General features: G+C 40.1%; 2 protein-coding genes and 1 pseudogene across 3 annotated transcripts; 1 reads left to right on the top strand and 2 right to left on the bottom strand.

Moving 5' to 3' along the window:
* Nucleotides 1–516: 516 nt before the first annotated feature.
* On the top strand, nucleotides 517–17999 carry stk24b (serine/threonine kinase 24b (STE20 homolog, yeast)). Its single transcript, XM_006804107.2, has 11 exons — nucleotides 517–1285; nucleotides 4335–4565; nucleotides 7252–7308; nucleotides 8171–8279; nucleotides 8565–8722; nucleotides 12820–13005; nucleotides 13093–13241; nucleotides 13406–13529; nucleotides 13748–13816; nucleotides 14338–14474; nucleotides 14573–17999. The coding sequence occupies exons 1-11, from the start codon at nucleotides 1244–1246 to the stop codon at nucleotides 14607–14609; spliced, it is 1299 nt and encodes a 432-aa protein (XP_006804170.1). The 5' UTR covers nucleotides 517–1243; the 3' UTR covers nucleotides 14610–17999.
* LOC148096259 (zinc finger protein 862-like) lies at nucleotides 9967–12090 on the bottom strand (annotated as a pseudogene).
* On the bottom strand, nucleotides 17872–23420 carry slc15a1b (solute carrier family 15 member 1b). Of its 2 annotated transcripts, none has more exons than XM_087836280.1 (19): nucleotides 23332–23420; nucleotides 23132–23231; nucleotides 22502–22592; nucleotides 22333–22416; nucleotides 21969–22051; nucleotides 21778–21864; nucleotides 21614–21703; nucleotides 21255–21303; nucleotides 21101–21129; nucleotides 20769–20854; nucleotides 20111–20192; nucleotides 19904–20020; nucleotides 19672–19809; nucleotides 19321–19367; nucleotides 19035–19136; nucleotides 18840–18951; nucleotides 18614–18751; nucleotides 18369–18476; nucleotides 17872–18129 (listed from the first exon to the last, which is right to left on the bottom strand). In XM_087836280.1, exons 1-19 carry the CDS (start codon nucleotides 23403–23405, stop codon nucleotides 17878–17880), a joined length of 1869 nt encoding a protein of 622 aa, XP_087692406.1. In that variant the 5' UTR covers nucleotides 23406–23420; the 3' UTR covers nucleotides 17872–17877. The 2 variants fall into 2 exon arrangements, with proteins under 2 accessions (XP_087692406.1, XP_006804169.2); XM_006804106.3 differs by having other exon boundaries at nucleotides 21101–21133; nucleotides 21259–21303.
* Nucleotides 23421–23692: the final 272 nt, after the last annotated feature.

The following is a 23692-nucleotide window of genomic DNA, read 5'->3' as shown; positions in this document are numbered from 1 at the left end:
CATATTACTTTTATCTTACCGTTATCTTAACATATGATCGCGTGATGAATAAATAGTAATAGTGAATAGTGAGTATATTTGTCATTACACAGATTATGCATTCAATGCCGAAAAAACTTATTAGGACTTAACATGTCTGAATTTTGACGTAACGCCTTAATGGGAACATTAAAATAAGTAATATGTTTGCACTTTAAGGCATTTTAAGACAAGCTACTGCTATTTGGTCTTTTTTAAAAACGCTACGTTTATGAATTATTGACAGTTTTTGTTCTTTGCCGTAAAGCGGTGTTACCAGAACAGGCCAAACAGAACTTCTTAGATGAGATTCTGTGGTTTAAATATGGATCCTTTTTATTAGTATTAAACTCGCACTCAGTCATTCAAAAAAGAAAAGACAAATAAAGTCTGGAGGCCCAGGATCAATCCAGCTGCCATCAACACCTGCTAGGTGGGAGAGAAGTAAAGATGCTGCTACTGATTCGGATCCGGATCCGCCCAGTCAGGCGTCACGGCACCGACAAGATGGCCGAGAGTACAGGACGAAAATGAGGGACGAAACAAAAACACTGGTGACACTATCCTTGCTGTGGATGCCAGACCTGTAGAGCAGCGGGTGACGAGTTAGTGCAAAGATATAAGCTGGGTTGCTTAGAGTTTCTGTTCTGTGGGTGACATTTGCCGTATGCAGACGAATTGTAGTCCAAGCTGACGGAACGTTTGGCAGGTCGTCTGCGTTGGCCAGGGAGCTAACCCGCTAATCATGTTAGCTAGCTGACGACACCGTTAGCTAGAGAATATGCTTTGAGAAAGTGACATCAGGTTAAATTTGAAATACACAGTCGTCGCTGCTACTTTATTACAGATATCATTTTTTCGCCAACGGTATTACTTCTACGAGTGAGAAATTTAATTTAACACACTAGTTAACACTTAGCCTTCTGGTTAGTAAGCTAACATTGCGGATTTCTTCAGAGTTAGCGTTAGCAAACGTTGGTTAGCGTGCTCAGCTGTTTTGGGTGTCTTAGGTTGTTCGGATACAGAAAAGGTGCATTAGTTCGTGTACAGGAAGGACATTTTATTGTCCTGTTTGAGAGTAACCGGGGGTATTCTGAGCAGATCTGGGTAGCTAGGTGTGCTGCAGGAGCGCTGTGGGGCATTAACGGCACCACAGCCGGGACTGTAAACACAAGTGAAACCGATCAGACCTCAGCCCTGCACTACAGAACCAGTCAGCATCACCATGGCCCATTCTCCCGTTCAGGGTAACCTGCCGGGGATGCAGGTAAGTTAAATGTCTGTGGAGTCTGTCCGCAATAGGTAGTCGAGATGACTGTCAGAACAGAATTTAAATCGTTTGCCTCCCTGCTGTGAGTTTGTACTCCCACTCGGCTCAGTGAAGTGAAGCGTTTAAGTACTCTGGTACATCGCGTCAATTCGCCTCATGCTCGAGGTAGGACATGCCATTATTAGTGAACTGGGCAGAATAAATCGGAGGTACATATTCTCTAAAAGCTACCAAAACACATAGACTTGCGTGTGTCGAGGGTAAGTTAATTAACCTTTCTGCTCAATGTGTTTTCATTGTTAGTATCACTGACAACAAGTCTTCTACTTAATGACACATATTTTGAATTGCAAGAGGTAAAATTCGGATATTTCAGTCATGACTTGAAGGAAATATTGAGCTCTCATGCGCCGTTGTGCAGAGACGTGCAAGCTGGAACTTTGTTCCTGCATCTCACGTATCCTTACTGCGCCTGTAGAGCTTGTGTTGGGCAGATGACTAGAGCAGATAACTGTTCCTAATGTAAACTGCCTCACGCACCAGATTATGCTGTCTTTGCAGGCTTGTTAGTAAACACAAGATGCATATCAGAAGTAGAGAAGCTTTTGGGATTAGCCAACGGCTACCTCAGTTAATACAAAGTAACTCATACTGAAAGTATACAAAGGTTAGGTTTATGTTATATGAGTCTGCACAACACTAAAGCACGCTAAATCATGGTTGTTGCCTGCCAGTCCACAATTTGGAGAAATTGTAACACATTTTACTCGCAGAGTCAATGGTTTTTCCTTGGAAAATTGTATTTAAAGGCACCCTTTGACAGAAGGGTCCTTGTATAAACCAGTGGCTTCATATTTTAGTAATCTCAAAATGGACACATTGACCCTGCCTGTGCTCAGAGAGGTCAAAAAAGGAAGTTGTTTTTGTTGGTGCCTAGTCCTGTGTTTCCCACATAACAGCCTCTTGAGAATTCAGTAATTTTAGTTCACTTCCTGTGGTGTTAAAGGTTTTTTCATACCCCACTCAGATACACTCAGTGTTACTATCCACCGGCCCCACCGATACAGTTTTCAGTGAATTCACTGAGCACACTTTCAGTTTTTCCATCATAAGCACTTCAGAGTGTTAAGCTTTTCTGTGTGACTGCTCAAACGGTTTAAAATCAGGCAAAAGCAGTTACTCAGTGTTAAACAGGCAGCATGTAAAACTTGTCAAAGGAAATAAGACGTACAAGAGCTGTGTATGATATCACAAAAATACCTGTACAAATTTTTACATGAGATAAATATGTCATATGGTGATATCATTAATATAGTAATGCTATGCGTTTACATTCCCTACTGTGGTCTTGTCTGAGAACCATGTGTCAGTCTCTGACAACGGGTTAGTACCTAAAAAGGAGCTACTTAAACTGTCTCTAACAAAGCACAGTACTTTGTAAAATATGTAAGAACAGTGTTACCACAAAAGCTGGAAATGACAAATGTGTTTCACCACGTGAGGCAGAAACAGTGTTAAGTGCAACCAGGCTATGAAGGAGGAGATGCTAGCAGGTGGTGACGTGTGACCTAAATGTAAACAAATGACTCCACTGAGCACTGGCTTGTACACTTTCTATGATAGTAAGAGCAAACCATGGATAGTCATTACTGATGCGGTTATATGTTTGAAAAGCAGGACTTTAAGTAGCTGGTTAAAAAGCTGCAAGATACAACATTCCAGATAGAAAGTATTTTTAAAGTATTACACAAATTTTCTTGTATCATGAGCTATATCACACCCTCTACCACCTACACTTACAACTGCTCGAGCTGCTCAGTCATGGCAACCCATGTCAAGAAGCTCCCAATGCACATTTTTTGTGCTGATGTTGAACTTACTGAGTCAGCAGAGTGTTAGTAACTAAGCCTCAGCACTTGGCGACCCTGCTGTGCAACATTACATGCTCTGTCACTTTGTCAATCAGTTGCTGTGGTTCCTAAAGGCTTACATCTTTTAATAATAGCTCTTAGAGTTGATTGTGAAATTTCTTCGTGCCTAGATATTTCACAAACGAATGTGTTACAAAGGTATCATCCTGTTAATCACACTCAAATTCATTGAGCTCTTTAGAACAGGCCATTCTCTCACAACTGTTTGTAAAGGCAGGCTGCTTGGCTAGGTGCTTGATTTGTATACACCCGTGCATATGTGACTGAAAACATTTGAATTCAGAGTGGTGTGGCCCAATAGGTTTGTCCATATAGTGTATGTAGCTGTATGCTTATATACTGTATATGATATATGAGTAATGACATGAATGTATGATTCATGTTAAGTAGCCCTGATCTCCAAGTCCCCTTGAAAGCCTCATACGGGTTGATTGACTTCTTGAGGAAGGGCTTTTTTGTAGACATAATCTTAGATGTTTTTACTGCAGTCAGACTTAAGTCCTCAGCGTATTAAGATTTTTAGTGTGTGTTTATACATGCTGCCTCAGGTCTAGAGAGTCCAAAGCAGAGCTACAATGTTTCATTTACTAATAATCATGAGAACAGTAACTCAGCCTTTTTGAAAGTTTAATTTGGTCATCATTTTTCTCTTCTACATGTTTTTTTTTTTTGGGGGGGGGGGGGGGGGGGGTTCTTTTGTTTGTTTGCTTGTTTTGTTTTGAAGAAAATGATGAGCGCACAGTAAACCCCAAAGGGGTAGCTCGACTAAAATGTTGCCTTCCATTTACATTTTGGGTTTTTGTTTTTTGTTTGTTTGTTTTTGATTTTTTTTAATGCTTTCTTAACCTGCATGCTGTCCAATTTTTACACTTTTCCCTTTCATTCTCCTGTGTCTTTCTTTTTGTGTACACAAACAAAAGGTGTTGCAATGAGTGAATTAATGTGTCCTGTAAGAATGGCACCCTGCTGGTGTTTCCTGTTTGCTCCCCAAGACTGATTTCTTTTTAAACATTCCTTTCTTTAATGTTTTTTTGTTTGTTTGTTTTGTGTTTTGTTTTTTCAATCCATCTTCCCTTTCCGCCTTTGTTTTGTTTCCCCTGCCTGTCAAACATCAGAATGCTAGAGTGGACCCAGAGGAGCTGTTCACCAAGCTTGAGCGCATTGGCAAGGGTTCATTTGGTGAGGTATTCAAAGGCATCGACAACCGTACACAGAAGGTCGTGGCCATCAAGATCATAGATCTAGAGGAAGCAGAGGACGAGATCGAAGACATCCAGCAAGAGATCACTGTGCTGAGCCAGTGCGACAGCCCCTTTATCACCAAGTACTATGGCTCATACCTGAAGGTGATGTTTGTTTCTCACACAAAAGCAAGGTTGCAATCAGCAGCATACTTTCAGGTTCATACGTATTTATAAACATTTGGTCTAATTTTGGTTCTTTACACCACTGCAGTGGATTTGACATCAAACAGTCAAGATCTGATTTAATTGTAGACTTAGCTTTAGTATTCTCTTTTCAGAGAATCAAAGATGACTGTGCATGCTGGCAAAACATTTAATATTTGTATACAATTATGGTAAGAAGTGTACATATGCTTGTCACGGGCATAAATGTCATGATATTTTGTGGGGGGGTTTATTTCTTTTGGTGGGTTTTGCCAGGGTGGAATGATTATACAACATACAGCTTTAATGTGCACAAGTCAAATCTAAATCCATTTTGGATTTTCTCATCACTTGGCGTCAAAACTGTACATGGAGGTTTATACATACACTCTCTTTAATCATTTAATTCAGTGATTTAAAACCACTTTAATTAATGGTCCTGAAGGTTTTATAGTGTATTTTAACTTGATATGGTCAAGGCCTGTTGACGTCTTGTTAGTGAAAATGATTGACTACTGGTAATTTGTCTTTGCCAGCATCAAAAGGATTTGTTTGACAGCACTCATTAGATTGACCAGTTCTTATAAGAAAAAATGTCTTGAAAAATTCAAGGAACTCTGTGAGGATCTTAAGAAGGATAATTGTAGATTTACACAAGTTGGGAGGTCTCTTGGAGCCATTTCTAAACAACTGCAGATTCAGAAACCATCAGCTGAAACTACACAAGTACAAGTTATTCAGATGTCTTCACCAGTTTGATCTTGAGGAATACTCAAAAAGTCAGCAACAGATGAGAGGAATTTGGTTAGCATGTTCAGGGATGACACAAAGACCAAGTCTGTTAAGAAAACTCCTGGAACACCAGCCTCACTGCCCACAGTGAAGCGAGTTTGACACCGCCGTGGTCTGAGAGGTTGCAGATCAAGAAAAAAGGCCCTGCTCCAAGATCGACATCTTTAGATTTGACTGAAATTTATAGTCGTCCACATGGACAAACAAATACCTTCCGGAGATATGTTTTTTGTGTTCGTCTCAGACAAGACAAAGATTGAGCTGCTTGTCTACAATGAAAAGAGGTATAATTAGAGGAGTGGAGATGAGGCTTTCAAACCTAAAGCCTCTGTACTAGCTGTCAAGTATGGTAACAGTACCATCGTGCTAAGGCTGTTTTGCTGCCAGTTCTGCTGGTACATCGCACAAGATGGATTAAATAATGAAGCATGAGGACATCAAAGCTTTTCTGCAAAAGCATCTAGTTGAGGTGCAGCTTGCTAAGAGACATTTAACCAAATGGTATAGCACCAGTTATTAAAAGTGGTTTTAAATGATTTTAAGAGAGTGTATATACCGTTGAGCCTTCATGTGTACTTTTGACCCTGCTTTGGTCATCTTGTTTCTTTTAAAGTCATTAAATCTGTATGCTGTACAATCAGTCCAGCCTGGGAAAAAAAAAACATGCAAACAAATCATTAAAAGCCCCAAATTACAGCGATATTTATTCCCGTGCTTGATGTATATAAGCATTTGACCACCATTATTACTGGAATGAGAATTCTGGAATCTGGAACACATGAGATGCTCTGCCAGGCCTTTACTGAGGTCGACTTTAGTTACTTCTTACATGTGTGTCTGTGCAACTTAAGTACCTGATTACATGTATTCCAAGTTCCTCCTGCATTAACACAAGATGTTTAGTCGAACTTGACATTGAGCAAATTTGATGAGATATACAATGAACTTCCTTCTGCTGCCCACGTTTCCAACAAATAATCAAAAATTTAATGGGGATTAGCCTAAAAATGACTCGAGACACCCACCAGAGATGTGTTTTTAGTTGCATTTGTATGTGTGTGCATGACAACGGGGATTCTAAGGCTACGTCCACACGTACCCGGGTATTTTTGAAAATGCAGATTTTTCTATGCGTTTGCACCTTTCGTCCACATGTAAACGGCGTTTTCGGTCACTGAAAACGGAGATTTTAAAAACTCCTGCCAGGGTGGATATTTTCTAAAACTCCATTTTTGCATTTACGTGTGGACGAGGAAAACAGAGAAAACACAGCGTCAAAGGTGTGCGCCTTTTTTCACGTCACACTGTGTGCCACGTTATTGTTTTGGTGAAATTAATTTTTACAATGGCGGACTTTAGACAAAATACTGTTACTGTTAATTTTACTCTCTGCAGTGTTTAAATGCTTACATATACACACACAGTTACACTCCCTCCATACATAGGACTCCGTTCTATGCACCATCTTTGTTTACTCTTTCCCACCCAGGCTTCTATACTTCTGATTGGCCAACATTTCTACACGGTTAGGAATATATCACCATGGCATGTTCCTAGCAGCGTTTTCCTTTGTTTTTGCGTTTACGTGTGGACGGGATTTTTTTTCTCTGTTCTCAAAAATACCTGTATGTTTGGACATGGCCTAAGTATCACATTATGGTCCGAATCTAAATATCATTGCAAACTAGCTGAAGCTATAAATGCAGTGGTGTGTTCTCTGGATCCTGTAACATACTTGTCACTATGCAAAAAGTAAACTAAACTTAAAAAAAGCAACTGTATATCTTTCACCCACAAATATGCCAAAGTACTCAATGTCTTCTCTTTTCATTCTTCCTGTTTACCATTCCAGGACACAAAGCTATGGATCATTATGGAATATTTAGGTGGCGGTTCAGCATTAGATTTGGTAAGTGGTTCTCTCAACCCAGTACAATGGTTGTCAAAACAAAACCTCTGACACTCTTTCCTTTTATATAGTATTGACAGTGTTTGTTCACATCTCAAGCCCAATGTTTATATGGGTCAAAATGTTGTATGTTGTCCATAGAAAATTTCTGTAAATTTGTGTTAATGATACTGAACAACATTTTATCAGCGCTTGGAGCTTAGAAGCAGTAAAATGAGTCTGTTTTTTCCCAGGAACTGCTGGGATTGATGGCACACTACATAATTCAAAATGTACATCTACTGAAACAACATTGTATTGCAATAGTAGTAAACAACACAAGTGTCACTATCACTGTTTATCACTGTACACAAAACCTGTATTGTCTTCACCTTTAGGACCATTCGGTATCCCCCAGGTCACACTGACTGAGGATGTATTTGGGGTTTTAAAACCTAGTCTGACATAGAACTATTAACAGTTATTGTCTTCATCTCAGTTTCAAACAGTAGAGAAAACATGTATGTTTACTGATTGCAATTAGTCTTTGTTCGAATACAATTAACAAATATGAACTCTAAAGTCCTCTGACAGCTAAAACGTTTGGTCATGTTGAGGGTGGAAGACTTCCCTGTGCTCAGATTATAATAATGTAACATTATTTGTGTGTTTGTATCTGTGACATGTCTGTATAGACATGTCAACCTGACCCAAGACCATGTAAAGGATATAAATGTACTGGCTATAGTAGTATGTGTGCTCAGTCGTTATTTCTGGTTTGTACATGTTTCTCACAGAAAATGAGCAGTCATCTCCGTGAAGACAACTCTGCTGAAATCCACAGCTCATAGTTTTTGTTTGTTTGTTTGGTTTTTTTCCAAAGATGGAGCCTGGAGCTCTGGATGAGACCCAGATCGCCACGATCCTAAGAGAGATCCTCAAGGGCCTGGAGTACCTGCACTCTGAGAAAAAGATCCACAGGGATATCAAAGGTAGCCGACTGACTTTGAGTGCTATAATTAGAGGACACATGTTTCAGCTGTTTGGGCTTCAGGAGTGAACACAAATATCATGGTTTTGACACCCACTTAGTTTCTTTCATTATGATGTTGTTCACTTGAGACTTGAGATGAACATTGCAGCAGTTCTCTGAAAGCTATCTGACCGTTCCCTCTTTATTATAGAAATTGGTGATGTAGATAAATGGCATTAAGAGAATTGTCTGAAGCAGTAGCAAGGCTGGATCACATCAGCTATCCTTCTTGTTCCTTCCGCAGCTGCCAACGTTCTGCTGTCTGAGCAAGGAGAAGTAAAGTTGGCTGATTTTGGTGTTGCCGGGCAGCTCACAGACACCCAGATCAAACGCAACACTTTTGTGGGCACCCCCTTTTGGATGGCCCCTGAGGTCATCAAACAGTCGGCCTATGATTCCAAGGTGAGTTCAGAACCAGTTACATAGTGTACACAGCTACGTTGACTTACATTCCTCTGGCAATCTTTCAGGCTACACTCTGCTGTAAATGTAAACTTCAAAGTTTTCACGATGCTAAAATGACACAAAAAAGAAAACTGTGAATAACTTGTACATAGAGCTGTCTAAAAGCTTTCCTCGACAGCAATTGAAAACATGGTCAGTATAAATCCATTACATATATTTTTTTAACAGACACTATGAAAGACCGGTGACAATGAAAATAGCGTCATTACCAGTCATGTGGTTGTAATAGTGTTATAGTTATGTCAGCTTAGGCTGATGCACACAGCGTAGGAAGAGCAGCCTGCAGCAGCACATGTGCTTTCAGCTGCTTTCAAAGTGACAGCTACCATGTCGAGCTGGTGCCCACTTCATTGAGATTGTGCTGCATTTCATGTCCACTTTCTGCAGCAGATGAACAGTATCTGAAAGTCATCTCCTTAAGAAATGGAATAACAGTCCTGCAAACTGGTCCTTCGTTTCATCCATTAACTGTTTGTGGAAATGGGTGTTAAGTAATTGATTATTAATTATTATTGTTGTTGGTGACTGCTCTGTGCGTTTCTTAAAAGGATGGTAAATGCCACATAGAACAGGAGTAACTTTCTGAAGTGGGCGCTGGCTCCCTATGAGCAGCAGAGGAAAGATGTGAGTTACCAGAGTGACTTGTAACCAAAAGGACATCAGTAATGGTTCGTCCAGCCGGCACATATAAACTCGGAAGAAGAGTCTTGGTTGTCTGTAATTAGTCTTTTAGTGGATAACAAAGTACATGTGTGGCCTTAAAATGAACTTTTTTTAGTTGTTATTTTCACTACTTGACCACAAATGATCTTTTTCTTTATCTAGCTTTGTGGACTTTAGTTGTTTTTAGTTGTTTTTAGCTTCTTTGTCACAAAGTAAAGGTTGTCCACAGCTCCACAGTCATCGGTCAGTCACTCCAACAGGGCTCACAAAATTTCAAAATCCCTGGTAGCCCTTCGGGCAGGCACTCTTTGGTTTTTGGTAGCCCAAAATAAATTTAAGTAGCCCGAATAAAAAATATTATTTTTATTGTATAATATATTAAAGGAAACAAAACATCAATCAAAACATTTTTAAAACACAAATGACAACAACTGTATAAACATTACAATCAACTCAAATATCTGGTTCTAATTAAACAGAAATTTCTGTGAACTTGTTAGAACTGTGTAGAACATGAATTAGTCTGTGTCAGATCCTGAATCTGAAATTTCCACTGAAGTCACGGATGAGGGCATAGCATCTCCTTCATCAGCTTTCTCTTCCTGTGCATTGCCCTCCATTTCACTGCTCTTTGTTCTTGTCGGGGTTTTATGATCCAGGTGTCTTGAACCTTTTCCAGAAAACATCCAGAAACTAATCGACTTGTCAGGGCAAAAAGATTCAAGTGTTTCCCCATTAATGGAGAGTTGCATGCAGTCATTCAGTGTTTCAGGGTGTAGAGAGGTACGATGTGTTGTCTTCACTCGGTTCATGCAAGAAAATCCTCTCTCGCAGATGGCTGTTGATGGACTAAGTGTCAGCATTAATTTCACCAGCAACAAGATATGAGAGAGGTGTTCTGGATTCTCAGAGAGGAGATCTCTGTACAAGCAATCTACTTTGCGACCCCGGCGTTCTGCAAGCCACATTTTTAGATCCATCCATTCTTGTGGAATTTTCTCTTTCTCTTCTGCATCTAGCAAACAGGCAAAATGTGTGACAAGGTAATCCACCTCTTCATCCCCATAATTTGCTAGTTCTTCTCTGGGGTAGGGAAGAGTGGAAGGGTCAAAAACCTTGAAACAAGAGAGAGGCTTTTCATGGAGATTTTTAAATCTGTTGTCCATGTTCGAGTTCCACAGTAGCAAATGCTACCATCCTGGTTCGCTGTGAACTTTGTGTCCAAGGTTTTCTGATATTCTCCTGGTTTTGTTTTTAGGCTGAGTAAGCGTGATGTTGTGCTCTCAACTAACTGATTTGTTCGTGTGATGTTCAGGTTATCATGCTGAAAATCAGTACAGCACTTGGATAAGATGGTACTGTAGTCCAACATGAAATGCAGGAAGCGAACAAATTTCTCAGTCTTCATCTCCTGCACCACCTCCTTAGCCTTGGCTGCATCCTCGGCTTTGACATCACTTCCTTCTGCCATGTTCTCCATATGAACAACAGTGGGAGTGTAATTTTTTTCCACAGCCTTTAGACATCTCAGCCGGCTTGGAACCCACTGTGTGCTCTTCAGGCCACTGAAATGTGCCAGCTTCTCATTTAGCAGTTCACTTATTTCTGTCAGCTCTCTTCGCTTCTTTGGGGAATAGTAGTACATCTTAAAGATGGTTTTCAGTGTATCTTCAAATTTCACCAGGTACTCACAGCCTTTCACGCTATCCTAGTTTGTGTGCCACACAGTGGATTGTTATGATGTGGGGTATCCTCTGTTTCAGTCTCCCAGCTACTCCTGTTTTCTCACCATCATCACTGCAGCACCATCAAAATTTGCACAAACTACTTTCTTTTTCCATGTGTCTTCTCTGATACCCATGGTGTTCACTGCTTCATCAATAGCCTCTAAAATCCCTCAGCATTTGCACTCTTGACTGGCTGACATTTGATCATGTATGTGGATATGTCACCATTATCCCTCACATACCTGACGTGAACCAGCTCCTGTTCTATTATACCAGTGTCTGTACTGCCATCTGCAAGAATAGATAAGAACCTGCTCTCTTGAATTTCCTTTTCAATCTGGTCTCTTGAAGTTTGTGCTATTGCTCCAATAAACTCTCTGCAAGCATGGTCATTGAGGTAAGTGGAACCAAGATCTAGGCCATTTGCTTTCTGAAGTTTGCAAAGACTGCTAAATTTTGCCAGTGGTAGTACGCAGTTCTAAACAACTTTTTCAGGACTTCTTGTTGTGCTTGGTTTATTTTTAGTATGGTTTTTGCGATTGCTGTTTGTTCTGGGACAGATGCTGCTGACTGAGCACCAATGCATTTCTTGTGATGCAGAGATTTCTCATGAGTTCTGATGGGGTCTTTCCTAAAATTACTGGTCCCAGTAACAAAGGCGCTTGTCGACTCAGAAATCGAGGGAAACTCACGACACACCCGGCAGAACATCATGTTATTTACCTTGTCATATTCCAGCCACAGAAATTCTTTTGTCCATGAAACCAAAAAACTGCGCTTTCTTTTTGCCTCGTAGTCTGATTTGTCGTAACTTTTCCGCTTTGTGGTAAGCCTTTCTTTGCCTGTCCCTTCTTCATCCTGACCTGTCTTTTTTGGCTCAGCAGAACTAAAATACCTGCGTAAATCCATCTGTTTTTACACATGCCAGCGATTTATTATTATTATTTTTTTAATTCTCTGCGCAATCAACCTCTAGCACGTTTAAGCTTGCCACGTTTGAAAAGTAAGCTAGTGAGTGATGTTGTGTCCTGTCTGACTATACCATATTGCACCACTAGAGGGTGGTGTCGTGAAATAAGAGGAAAGTGCAGTCGGGAAATTGTAGAGTTAGAATATAGTTAAGACGGCTAACTGATAACTCGGTGTCTCCCTGTTACCTCTACGATCTAAAGTTATGTGCTGCATTTATTAAAGAGCACTGTTCTTTGATGAGGACTGGTTTATTACCTGTCGCTGCTACAAATGATAACAGGATTGCAGAGGAATTGGTGCGCAATTAATCATCACTCACCAATCAGTACTGCCACTCTCTATACACAGTTTGCGCGATCGCAAAGTGAAACATAAGGTAAAAAACGAGCACAAATTCAAACGCGATTTCAATATGGCACATATTGACAGAGGCTCATCGATGCCTATGACATAATTACTCAGCTACATTTGCAAAAGAAAGCAAAGGCATTGACATATATTTTTACTTCCTATGATAGCCCGACAGGCAGGGCTGAGATAGATTCTGGTAGCCCGACTGGAAATATTGCTAGCCCCGGGACGTCGGGCTAGCGATTTTGCGAGCCCTGCTCCAAGGTATAACAAGAACTCTGACATTTAGTTTATCTTATGTTTATCTTCTGTGTGTTCCAGGCTGATATCTGGTCTCTGGGCATCACTGCTATCGAGTTGGCAAAGGGTGAGCCGCCCCATTCAGATCTCCATCCAATGAAGGTTTTATTCCTCATCCCAAAGAACAATCCGCCCACACTGGAGGGCAACTACAGTAAACCACTCAAGGAATTTGTCGAGGCCTGCCTCAACAAAGAGCCCAGTTTTGTAAGTAATATTAAAAGTTTTGTTTTGCTGCCTGTACAGAGTTTTCAGACTGCATCACATGCTCATCTCAAAGCTTTGTTTTTACAGAGACCAACTGCCAAAGAGCTGCTGAAGCATAAACTGATCGTCCGTCATGCGAAGAAGACGTCCTACCTGACCGAACTGGTGGACAAGTACAAAAGGTGGAAGGCAGAGCAGTCTAGAACCACAGAATCCAGTTCTGACGAGTCCGACTCGTAAGTCCAAAATGTCTTTAACTGTGAAGTGAATTTTCATTAACGAAAAAATGCATTCATCTCTGTGCTGCTTTGTTCTGATGAGCTGGAAGCACTTAACATGCATGACTTTATCACTCATCCTGATAAATGTCCAAAATCCTCTTTAATATCTGTCCAATCAGAGAGCAGGATGGCCAGGCCTCAGGTGGGAACGACTTTGGTAGTGATGATTGGATCTTCACCATCCGAGAGAAGGACCCCAAGAAGCTGCAGAATGGGGATGGCCAGTCAGGAACAACAGATCAGGTCAGCCATGAATGGATTTTTGTTTAGTTTTTAAAATTTTTTAATTTGACACTTCATCTGGCTCCTTAGCCAGCTCCATTTTCCTACTTTGACGTAGCGTATCTGCAGCTTATGCGCACTTTACTGTGATAAAAAGTTGTGATGTTATTTGGGGAAATTGAGAATTTTTTGTTTTTTAATCCCCTGTAAGTGCACTTCTTTATTTTCTTTTAACACAGAAAAAAGACATTCCAAAGAGGCCTTATTCACAGAGCCTGGCCACTGTTATCTCTCCTGCATTATCTGAGGTAAGCAGCTTCATGTGGACGATCAGCTGAGTAGTTGTTCTCCTCCACAGCCATCACTTCTCACTCGGTCTGACTCGTGTAGCTGTGGTGGATTTCTGCAAACTATAGACGAGACTTGTTTTTCACACTGAATATTTTGGGAACTGTAATCTGTGTGTGACTCATTCTTTCGCTCACATAGTTTTTGGTGTTGTCCAAATGAACTTTGCTGCGTTTCCATGGTTTTCAAGCAGGGCTTCCATTGAGTAATTTCCCTTTGTCTGTTTCACTCATCTAAACATTCAAATTAATTGACTAAACTCAATCAAACAAGCAGTTTTATTTTGTTTTTACATTTTGAGTGACTGCGTTTTCAGAACATACGCGGTATATAAAGATAAACAACATGTCACCACTTCTTCCTGTTGTGCAAAATTAATGCTCAACCATTTCTAGCTCCTTAGATGTGTAGTTTTGTATTGTATCTTTGTGTCATTAGATTAACAAAGTGTGTGGCTCCTTCCCTGTGTTCTACCTCCCAGCTGAAGGCACGACAGGAACAGGTGAACGGGAACCCCTTGGTCCTGGATGAGCTGAAAGAGGCTATCCTGCTGGCTGAGGAGGCCTACCCTGGCATCTCTGATTCATTGGTTGCTCACATGGTGCACAGGCTCCAGAGGTAACAGCTTCCCTCAGATTTAGTGCTCAGAAGTCAGTAACTGTACAAAGCAGAAGATGCCATTAATCTGTTTTATACTTGTCTCTTCTTTCTTCCAGTTTCTCCACAAGCAAGACATCCACTTCCTCCACTTAGTGATTGGTTCTGTCCCAGCCCTGCTCTCCCAAGCCCCTACCCCCCCATCCAACACCACAGCCAGATCAGAGGGTTCAAAGTCAGGGGTGATGTCATTCAATACCAGCTGACCACATGTGACCTCTTTGTGTAGGCGGGGTGCTAACCTGGCCTATAAAAATGACTGAACTCCAAAGCAGAGGAAAAGAAGGAACCTCTGGAGAGCTTCTTTTATTCAGTAATAAGGAGAAGTTAAGGGGGCAGCAAGACCCGCTGGAAAGGCTTTGATGGGACAAACTCAGTCAGAGTGATGTCAGCGATGCTGGGCTCTGTGTCGAGGAGACTCCTCCAGCCTCACACAGCAGAGTCCACAAGGAGCCAAAAAAATCTCCCCAAAATCCACAACAAGACTTCAGCCGCCCCACCCCTCCCCCACTCCCAAAGTAGGAATCATATCCCCCCAAACTTCTGAAAGCATGCTTGATGAACCTGCAGGGTTATTATCTTAGTGTGCAAGCTGTGTGTGCGTGCGTGCGCGTGTACCTGTGACTGCGTGTTCATGTGTTCTCTCACGTAAGTAAGACTCCCTGCTTAGGCAAATTGCAGCATTCATAAGGAAACCTCAGGTAAAGTGCTTTAAGTGGAATTTGTCCTCCAATGGCGCGGGGGGTGGGGGGCCATGCTGTACATGAATACAAGTTGTCATTACGGGAATTGAATCACTGTGTACAAAATGGTCATGCGCATTTTGTAGATACTGATAATGTTTAAAAGCAGATATTTAAAGTTACTCCAACAGTAAGAACAGAAAATGCCTTGCCTTTACAGATACACACAAATCTGTGTTCTGGCATTACATCACAGTTTTCTTTGACTTATCAGTGAGTGAGATTCATCAGTGTTTTTGGGTTTTTTTCCAAAGTGACTTGGTTTCAATCTCACATTTCAATCACTTGCTGAATCAAACTAACTTTGTTACTAAGCTGACTTTGTTTAGTGGCAGAAGAATTTCCTTTGTTTCTTTAGTCAGGAGGAAAACTGCTACCTGTACTTACGTTTAGACAATTAAAGTCAGTCTTGAAATTTTGTAGGTCAAGATGAAGTTAGGACAATTACAAAGAGGAACCTTTAGGGGTGATCGAATGCTGATATGTGAAGTATTATTATTCCTCGGCTTGTAATTTCTCCTTAGCAGTGTTTAGAAACTCAACATGGAGATGAGGAAAAAATGGCAAGGCCCCAAGAAGGCAATCAATCCACACAAAACTTTGCTCATGGCCAAATTAAACTATTGATCAGCACAAGCCAAGCTGCAGAATCCAATGCCATCTTTATTATCCTCACACATTTCTGTTCTCACCTCCACACCGTGCTATAGAAGTGCCATGTCTTCTTTTATGCTTTCACCAGATATTTGTAGTATGATTTGCACCTTTTTTTTCTAATTTTCAGATCAGTTTTTTTGCACTTTGAAAGTGTGTCAAGTATTTAAAGAAACCTGTAAAAAAAAAACAAAAATTGCTAATAGCCATGTTTTACTATATATGTTTACTTAAGAGTTCCAGAATTTACTACTGTGCTAATGCAGCAATAATGTTGGTGAGTTGCATCAAGACGCACTTGTCAACACAGGGACTGAAAGAAATTAAGAAATATGTGATATTTTTATAACTGCAAAGAGTTGAGTATGGAAATATGGAATGCTTTATGGATATCAGCACCTGCCTCTGGCAACAACAAAAAAAAATCTGTAACTTACAGAAAAACATATGCTACGAAAATAACAAAATGTGTACATTTGGTCTCCTTTATCATAGCTGACAGTTTATAATACTGTATATAATCTTTGCTTGTGTCATTTGAGAATCCCCAAGTTAAATTTAAGCTCCTTATAAGCTTTCAAAGTGACATGAGAAATAAAGATCTAATCTAACTGAGAACATAATGGCCACATTTACTTTTCAGGAGTTGGTGTTTGTAGACTGGAAACTCCTTCAACACCATACAGGAATTTAGTTACTCCACTTCCCCTACCATTGTGCCACATTCACAAGTGTTTCTAAAGGATGCTAAAGCAATTCCCCAGCATGGTAAAGTATACATTTGCTTGTTTGTTTTTAGGTAGGAAAGAAAAAGTGCTGTTCTTATTCAAAATTCCCAGAACACAGAAGGGGAGCTTCTGGCAGTATGGGATAGTAACTGCCTCAAAATAGCCACAGTGACTGGAGCACGTTGGTCGACAGCTACAGTGAAAGATAATTAAAACTGCAGTAGAGACACTACACAACATAAACCTGTTAATGCAACAATAGGTTTGTTCTTGATCACCAGATCTGGCAAGTGCATCTACTAGGAGGCTGAGGCAGTATTTTATTTACTGACATTAAATGTCAGTGAGACCAGAGAAATGACAAACTGAGCTATATTTACTACAGTCAGTGTCCTCTTTTTAAAGCTAAATAATTAGCACCAAGTAATTACCCAGATATGATATACCATTTCTAATAGTTCAAGAGTATGATTTATTGTAATCACAATAACTTGTATGTTTTTTTGTGGTAAACACTTTGGGCAAGAATGGTGAACACTACCTTCTTGCACTGAAAGACAAATCCACCCAGTCATCAAACTAGCTGCAATCATTTGTATTTGAAGGCATATTCAGTTACAGAATTGTAAGAACGTAGACACTGATTTTAAATGATGTCATTGCATATGTGGAAGAAACCACCGCTGACATAGATGTTTAGTGTCAGAGCATTGCAACATTGAATAGCCATAACATGACAGTGTTCTTCAAGCCCAAAATTAATTCAGACTTTCAATAACAAAGATTTCTTACTGAGGAAGCTGTGTGTGGTGTCAGATTATCTCCTGTTAATATTGTTTATGTATAAAATACCAACAGCATATTACAATACATACATCACTGCACTTTGAAATAAATACAAATATTGGGATGATTTCTCTGTAATTATGCATGTGTAAAAACATGAAAGACAAAATTAGTTGAAGATAATAAAGCTCAGTGCAAAATAAATCATGTCAAATTTACAACAGTTCAACTATAGATGACAAACCTATGAATGGATTTTAATTATATGAGCTGATATGCGGATAATCAGCTTCTGTGCTATTCAGTGCCATTTCACTCGGGTCACTCTAGCTGCTACATGTCCAACTGTGAGCTGATTTCTCTGACAAATTGACCAAAATGGCACAGGCACTCTGAGACATGAAAGACAAAATCCAGCAGAAGAGAGGGGAAAGCCATAGTGAGGGAGTTGCTTTAGATCTTTGTCTGTTTGGTGCACTCGTCATCAGAGCTGGAATCAGAACTCCCCCTGTCCTCTTTGTGGCTCTCAGCTGAGCCTTTCCTGGGCATGTCGAAGTTTTTCCTCTTCTCCTTCTCTTCAGGCTCCATTTTATCAAACTGGGCCTCTATCTTGGTTGGGTCAGTGTAGGTGTAAAAATAGGCCATGATGGCAAAGGTGATACACACCAACACCAGCAAGGAGGCAAAGAGAATGTACTCGGCCCACTGGTGAAGAGAAACACAAAAAAGTGTTCATTTGGAGCTTGGTATAAAGGGTGAGAGACTGCATCACCAGTCATAGGTTGTTCTGAAATTCTTCACTGTACTTCTGGTGTACCTTATTGAACTCAACCTGTGTTGTTCTTGTCCATGAAACGCAAGTACAGCAACTTTCAGACATTTATATCACTTAAAATAAACCTGCCCAAGGTCAGTGAGCACAGTATGCATATGCATCCACTCACCTGATCTTCTAGCGTTGCAGCCTCAGCAACAATAAGCACAATGATGTTACCTACGGCAACGGTTAACAGCCAGCCAGCCTGCAGCACAGACTTCATGTTGCTGGGTGCCTGGATAGCAAAAAGCAGTATCCCAAATTATAAGTAACATCAAGAATCATCAGTCCTCGGGTTGCATGTTGCATTCTCTAGGCAGCTGGCACAGACCTTATTATCAAATGAGAAAAGTTAAGGAGAGCACCCTCTACCTGTGAGTAGGAGAACTCGAGGCCTGTCACAGAGAAGACGACCTCTCCTGTAGTCATGAGGAAATACTGAATGATCTGCCAGGCCATGTGCACAGAGTTAGGCTTCATGTCCATCACTGCCTTGATGTTCTCTGAGCACTGGAGCATACAGAGAGGTATGCATGTCTTAGCTGCTTCCAACAAACACTGAAACCATGATGTGACTCAGGGTGGATTTACATGTTACCCTTTCTCCAAATGTGAAAGTGGATGGGATGATCAGTGTATAAGAGCTGCCAAAGCCCAGCTCCTGAGTGTAGACGCAGCTTTCTCTATTATCCTTGATCATGAACTCAGCTCTGCCATATTAAAGAAAACCACCAGTCAAAACAGTATAGTATAACCATATAGAATTTTCATATGAATGAGAAATCAGTCTTACTTTCCATGTGAAACACTGAGATATTCTGACATGTTGCTGGTAAAGTTGAACACCTTGTCACGCACGGTTACATTCAAAACTGAGCCAAAACCATTCAAAACTCTGCGGAAGGACAGTTCAAAAACAGAAAAGATCAAATTATAAACAAAAGAATTTAATACCAAGGTCTAACTCATCATACACGATAAAACAGTGGGAAGGAAACTGTTTTAACAGGAAGAAACCTCCGGCAGTAATGTAAAATGTATGAGTAACTTTAAAAAAACAAAAACAACAAAACACTTGCCTTATAGCATTTTCACCCTTTTCTGGCTTTGAAGTTATGTCGTCGAACTGGAGAAAAAAAATATTTTAGCATCTCACATTCACTGTATCGTTTTCATCTCAGCTGTCTCAACGTACATGTAAGTTTTTACAAATATGTTATTCTTCCATCAACAAAATGCTTCATTCCTCTGTGCTTTTACCTTGAAAGTCTACATGTTAAGTAAAGGCTGCAAGAGCTTTAATCTGAAAAATCTTCAGGAATTATACCAAGGAGATTGGAGGAAAAAAGGCCAAGTTCATGCTCCCAATATTAAGAATTTTACAGTAAAATTTTCCCAGCTTTGCTTCAGGGTTGGCCAGGTGTTTTTACCTTTTCAAACCCAAGCTTGGATCCCTGAATGATAGCAATGGTATTCCGAGTGCCATTAGCCAAATTGACGGTATTTTGTTGCCCAGACTCCAGAACCAGTGTAAACTGGTTATGAAAGGTCAGATAATCCTCATTAGCCTGTAAGAGAAAACAATTGCCAATATCAGAAAATTTTTCAAACTTGCATCTGTTCATAGTGTCTGGGAATAGTTTCTTGTGTTGGCTAGTATACCCCAAAACCTTTCAAGGAAATAGTTTCGTTATCAGCTTGAATCTGTAGATCTCTGTTAACCATGTTGATGAACTTCACTTGGCTTTCAGTACTTGATGGGAAGTCAGGCAGGGTTTCCTAAAAGAAAAATGGAATTTTGCATCATACGATGCATGTTTAATAAGTTGCCAAAAGTGTGCTTGGGGTTTTTTTTTGTGTTACACTCACATCAATCTGTATCTGGAGCAGGGCAGCAGCCACAAACGCGAGAGCAGCTAGGAACATCCCCACTGTTATCCTCCTTAAAGGACTGCAGAACACACACACTTGATATCCTCTTTATATCACTATCCTATATTCAGCCACATGGAACAGTGTTTACAGGAAGTTATTTTATAGGAGGCATTTACTTTATTCTATTTGTCTTTTTGAAGGCTTAAAGTAATTGCTTATTTAAAGATTTCTACAGTTTGAACACATTTTATAATTTGGTGATGTGATTTGTTTACAGTTATGTAATCTACAGACTGTTTATGCAACTAATTAAACAGTTGTTTTTGTTAGTTTGCTTTGTTTTCTTTTATTACAAAAAATAAATTATAATTAAATAAAGATAACAAGCTACGATGTAGTACATTAATTAGTTGCCATGTGAACCAATTATTTAAAAGGTTACTGTAAAGAAATAAAGACCCTAAAATATATATATTAACAAAAAATATTAATTGTGCTAATTCATCAAACAACTATTTTCTTACACAGTATAACAATATACATTAATATAAATTATAAGATGACTAATGGATAGTAAATATGAATTTTGTTTTCATTCTAGAATGTAAAATGGTATCGATTAAACAAAATGAAGACAGAACAAAACACTCACGTGAAGTTAAAGCACTTGGAAATCAGAGGGTAGATCAAAGTGTCCATGACTGGCACCAGAATCAGGATCAAGATAGGATTGACAGTCTGGTGGGAAGAGAGTGATGCTTAAGCCATGTTCACACACACAGTGTGGTTTTGAGCATTGCTTTATATCACAATCATGCATTCAGGACATTATGCTAAACCAGCACCATCATCTAAACCACTGGCTGATTCTTACAAGGATTTGTTGACAATCCCAGACTCTCCCAATGCTGTCAGCTCTTCGTGCATGAAAAATGCTTAATTTAATCAGGTCAAAGTCAGATGTAATCAAGCCCAGTATCTCACCTGCATCTGATCAGGCTGGATTGTAATCGCTCCCTATTGGGAAAAGAAGAGAAACAGAGTCTCATTAATATCATCCATTTCTGTGGTTTGAGGTCACAAGGTGTTATACCTGTATTTAACTGGGTTTTTGCATCAAAACATTAAAACATAACACTTGCAAAGTTGCCGTTCATTGTGGTCGCCTGGAAGGTCCATCTTGAACCCTGTGAAACAAACACAGTTGTCATTTTTTTCCTGTCACCGGATTTTGCTTCAATCCTTCATTTCAGTTTTAAGCCATCTCAAGGCCATATACCGTATTTTTCAGACCATAAGGCGCACCGGATTATAAGGTGCACTGTCGATTTTTGAGAAAATTAAAGTGTTTTAAGTGTGCCTTATAGTTCAGAAAATACGGTAAATGTGGGATTTACCTATATTATAAGGTAAAAGTAACTCATTCACTCAAGACAGTATGTTCCTAACACTGGATTCAGGTGCTAGTTATTCATAGTCTCACGCATGCACACATACCTGCTGGTCAAAGAGAGCCCAGAACATAGGCAGAGGGATGTAGAGGAACAGCACCTTCAATGCCATCTTCACCTGAGCAATCAGGAGTTTCTACACCAAAAATAAGAAAATGATAAATCTACGGCCATGCTGTTTGTATTTGCATGTGCCTGTGCTCCACTTACATTATATTTCTCCTCAGCCCAGTCCATCCAGTGTTCTCTCTTAGGATACTGAGAAGAACGATGCCTGAAACGGTTTTTGACGGCAAACTACAAACAGCAGAAAGACAATTGCAAAATAATGACTGTAACTGTACAGCAGGAGATTCAAATGGGATTCACTTTTAAGCTAGAAAGACACTGGAACCACCTACCCCGATGCACTTGCAAACTTTCACAATGATGTTGCCCTGCGGGGGGTTCCTATTGTACATGGGACTTCCAACAATGAACACAACTGCAAACACACACACACGACACATACAGGTGTTACAAAAGTAACAGGAAATTATAAATGACAATATTGTTTCACTAGTTATCTCTTTATGGTGCAACTTTCTTAGAAAACACAGTTTATGGTAACTACTAGGTTTTTTTAGCGGCTTGGTTAGAATTTCTGTAACAAGCACTCACTACTTAGCTACAATTTGTCAACACTTAATGAAGGATACGTCATCGAAAAGAAGCATTAATTTGCTTATTACAGCAAACAAGAATTTTTTATAATAAAATCCTTACTCAGAGCTACCACCATGAGCGCAGCAGGGACACCGAAGGCCAGCGGATAGCACTCTTGCTGGATGTGAATACCACATGTCTGAGCTGAAGATGTAAGGACACAAAAATCTGTTTGTGACCCAGCGGTATATTTTATTTTCTGTGATCAGTTTGAGTGTTGTGGCTCTACCTCTGAGAATGGGAGTAATCAGAGTGGAGATGAGACTTCCAGCATTAATGGACAGGTAAAAGATGGAGAAAAAGGTGCTTCTCTGTTTCTCCTGTGGGGCACAGCATTATATTGCACACTTATTTCCTTAGATAATTTAGCCATGTCATTAACATTATGGATTAATCTTTGTCCCCGGCCTTGAAGAGTGTAATAAAATTACGGGGGCACTTGTGCTTGCGATCAAGTAGTTAATAAAAAGCTAGCAGGAACGAAAAAACACAGATAAACAAAGTGCTGACCGAGTACAGCTGATAACTTAGGGAGGTGTAGCTTTAACTGCTGTGTGCAAAGGACAGTCAGTGTATGTTGTCATGTATATATTTGGTGTGTGTATAATTACATGTAAAAGTACATCTCTTTGTTGCTGCATGAATTTGTGTGTGGTTTTGGTTGTCGTGTTGTTTTATAATAACATATATGGTCACAGATGTCGAGACTGAGATTCACGTCAAGGTGGCTATGTCCGTCTTTTATATACAGTCTGTAATGAACGTGTAAAACTCCTGGACTCTTTGAAAAAAAAAGAGGTGTTTCTGGCAAGTTCCACTCTCTGCAGTAAGTAACACGTATCTTTGAGCACCGTCTGACCTGATGATCTTCAAACTGGTCCCCTCCAAAAGCAGCCACACAGGGTTTGATGCCTCCTGTTCCCAAGGCAATAAGGAAGAGACCCAGCATGGACAAAGCTCTGGGGGCAAAACAAAGTACAGACAGATGTTCATTTGTCTGACAGTGTGGATCCAGTGCATTTCTATTTTGCCAGTCATTTCTGGGTGTGTTTAGCTCACACGTGTAAGGTCATGTTGTCAGGGGTGCCATCCTTGTTAGCATCTGTGATGTCCTGGATAGCACTTACAGCCATGACGACCTGTCCCACTGCATAAACAATGGACAGGTAGACAATCGTCCTACACAGAGGAAAGAGGACAAGGGATGTGTGAGGCACTGAGCAGATAAAGGTAAGATAGACAAGGATCAAAACTCCAAGGTTAAACACTTTAAACATTTAAACTGAGTCTTCATGCAAATACTGAAACTGAATACAAGCAAATTATAGGTTGGTGTCTTTTCATGTATTGATTTTATTTTATTGAGAAGCTCACTTGAACTTCCCGAGCCATGAGTCTGCCACAATAGCTCCCAGGATGG

The sequence above is a fragment of the Neolamprologus brichardi genome, chromosome 23 (genome assembly GCF_056152115.1).
Source record: "Neolamprologus brichardi isolate AB-2024 chromosome 23, ASM5615211v1, whole genome shotgun sequence".
NCBI classification, from domain to species: domain Eukaryota; kingdom Metazoa; phylum Chordata; class Actinopteri; order Cichliformes; family Cichlidae; genus Neolamprologus; species Neolamprologus brichardi.
This window is presented reverse-complemented; position numbering and strand designations above follow the sequence as displayed.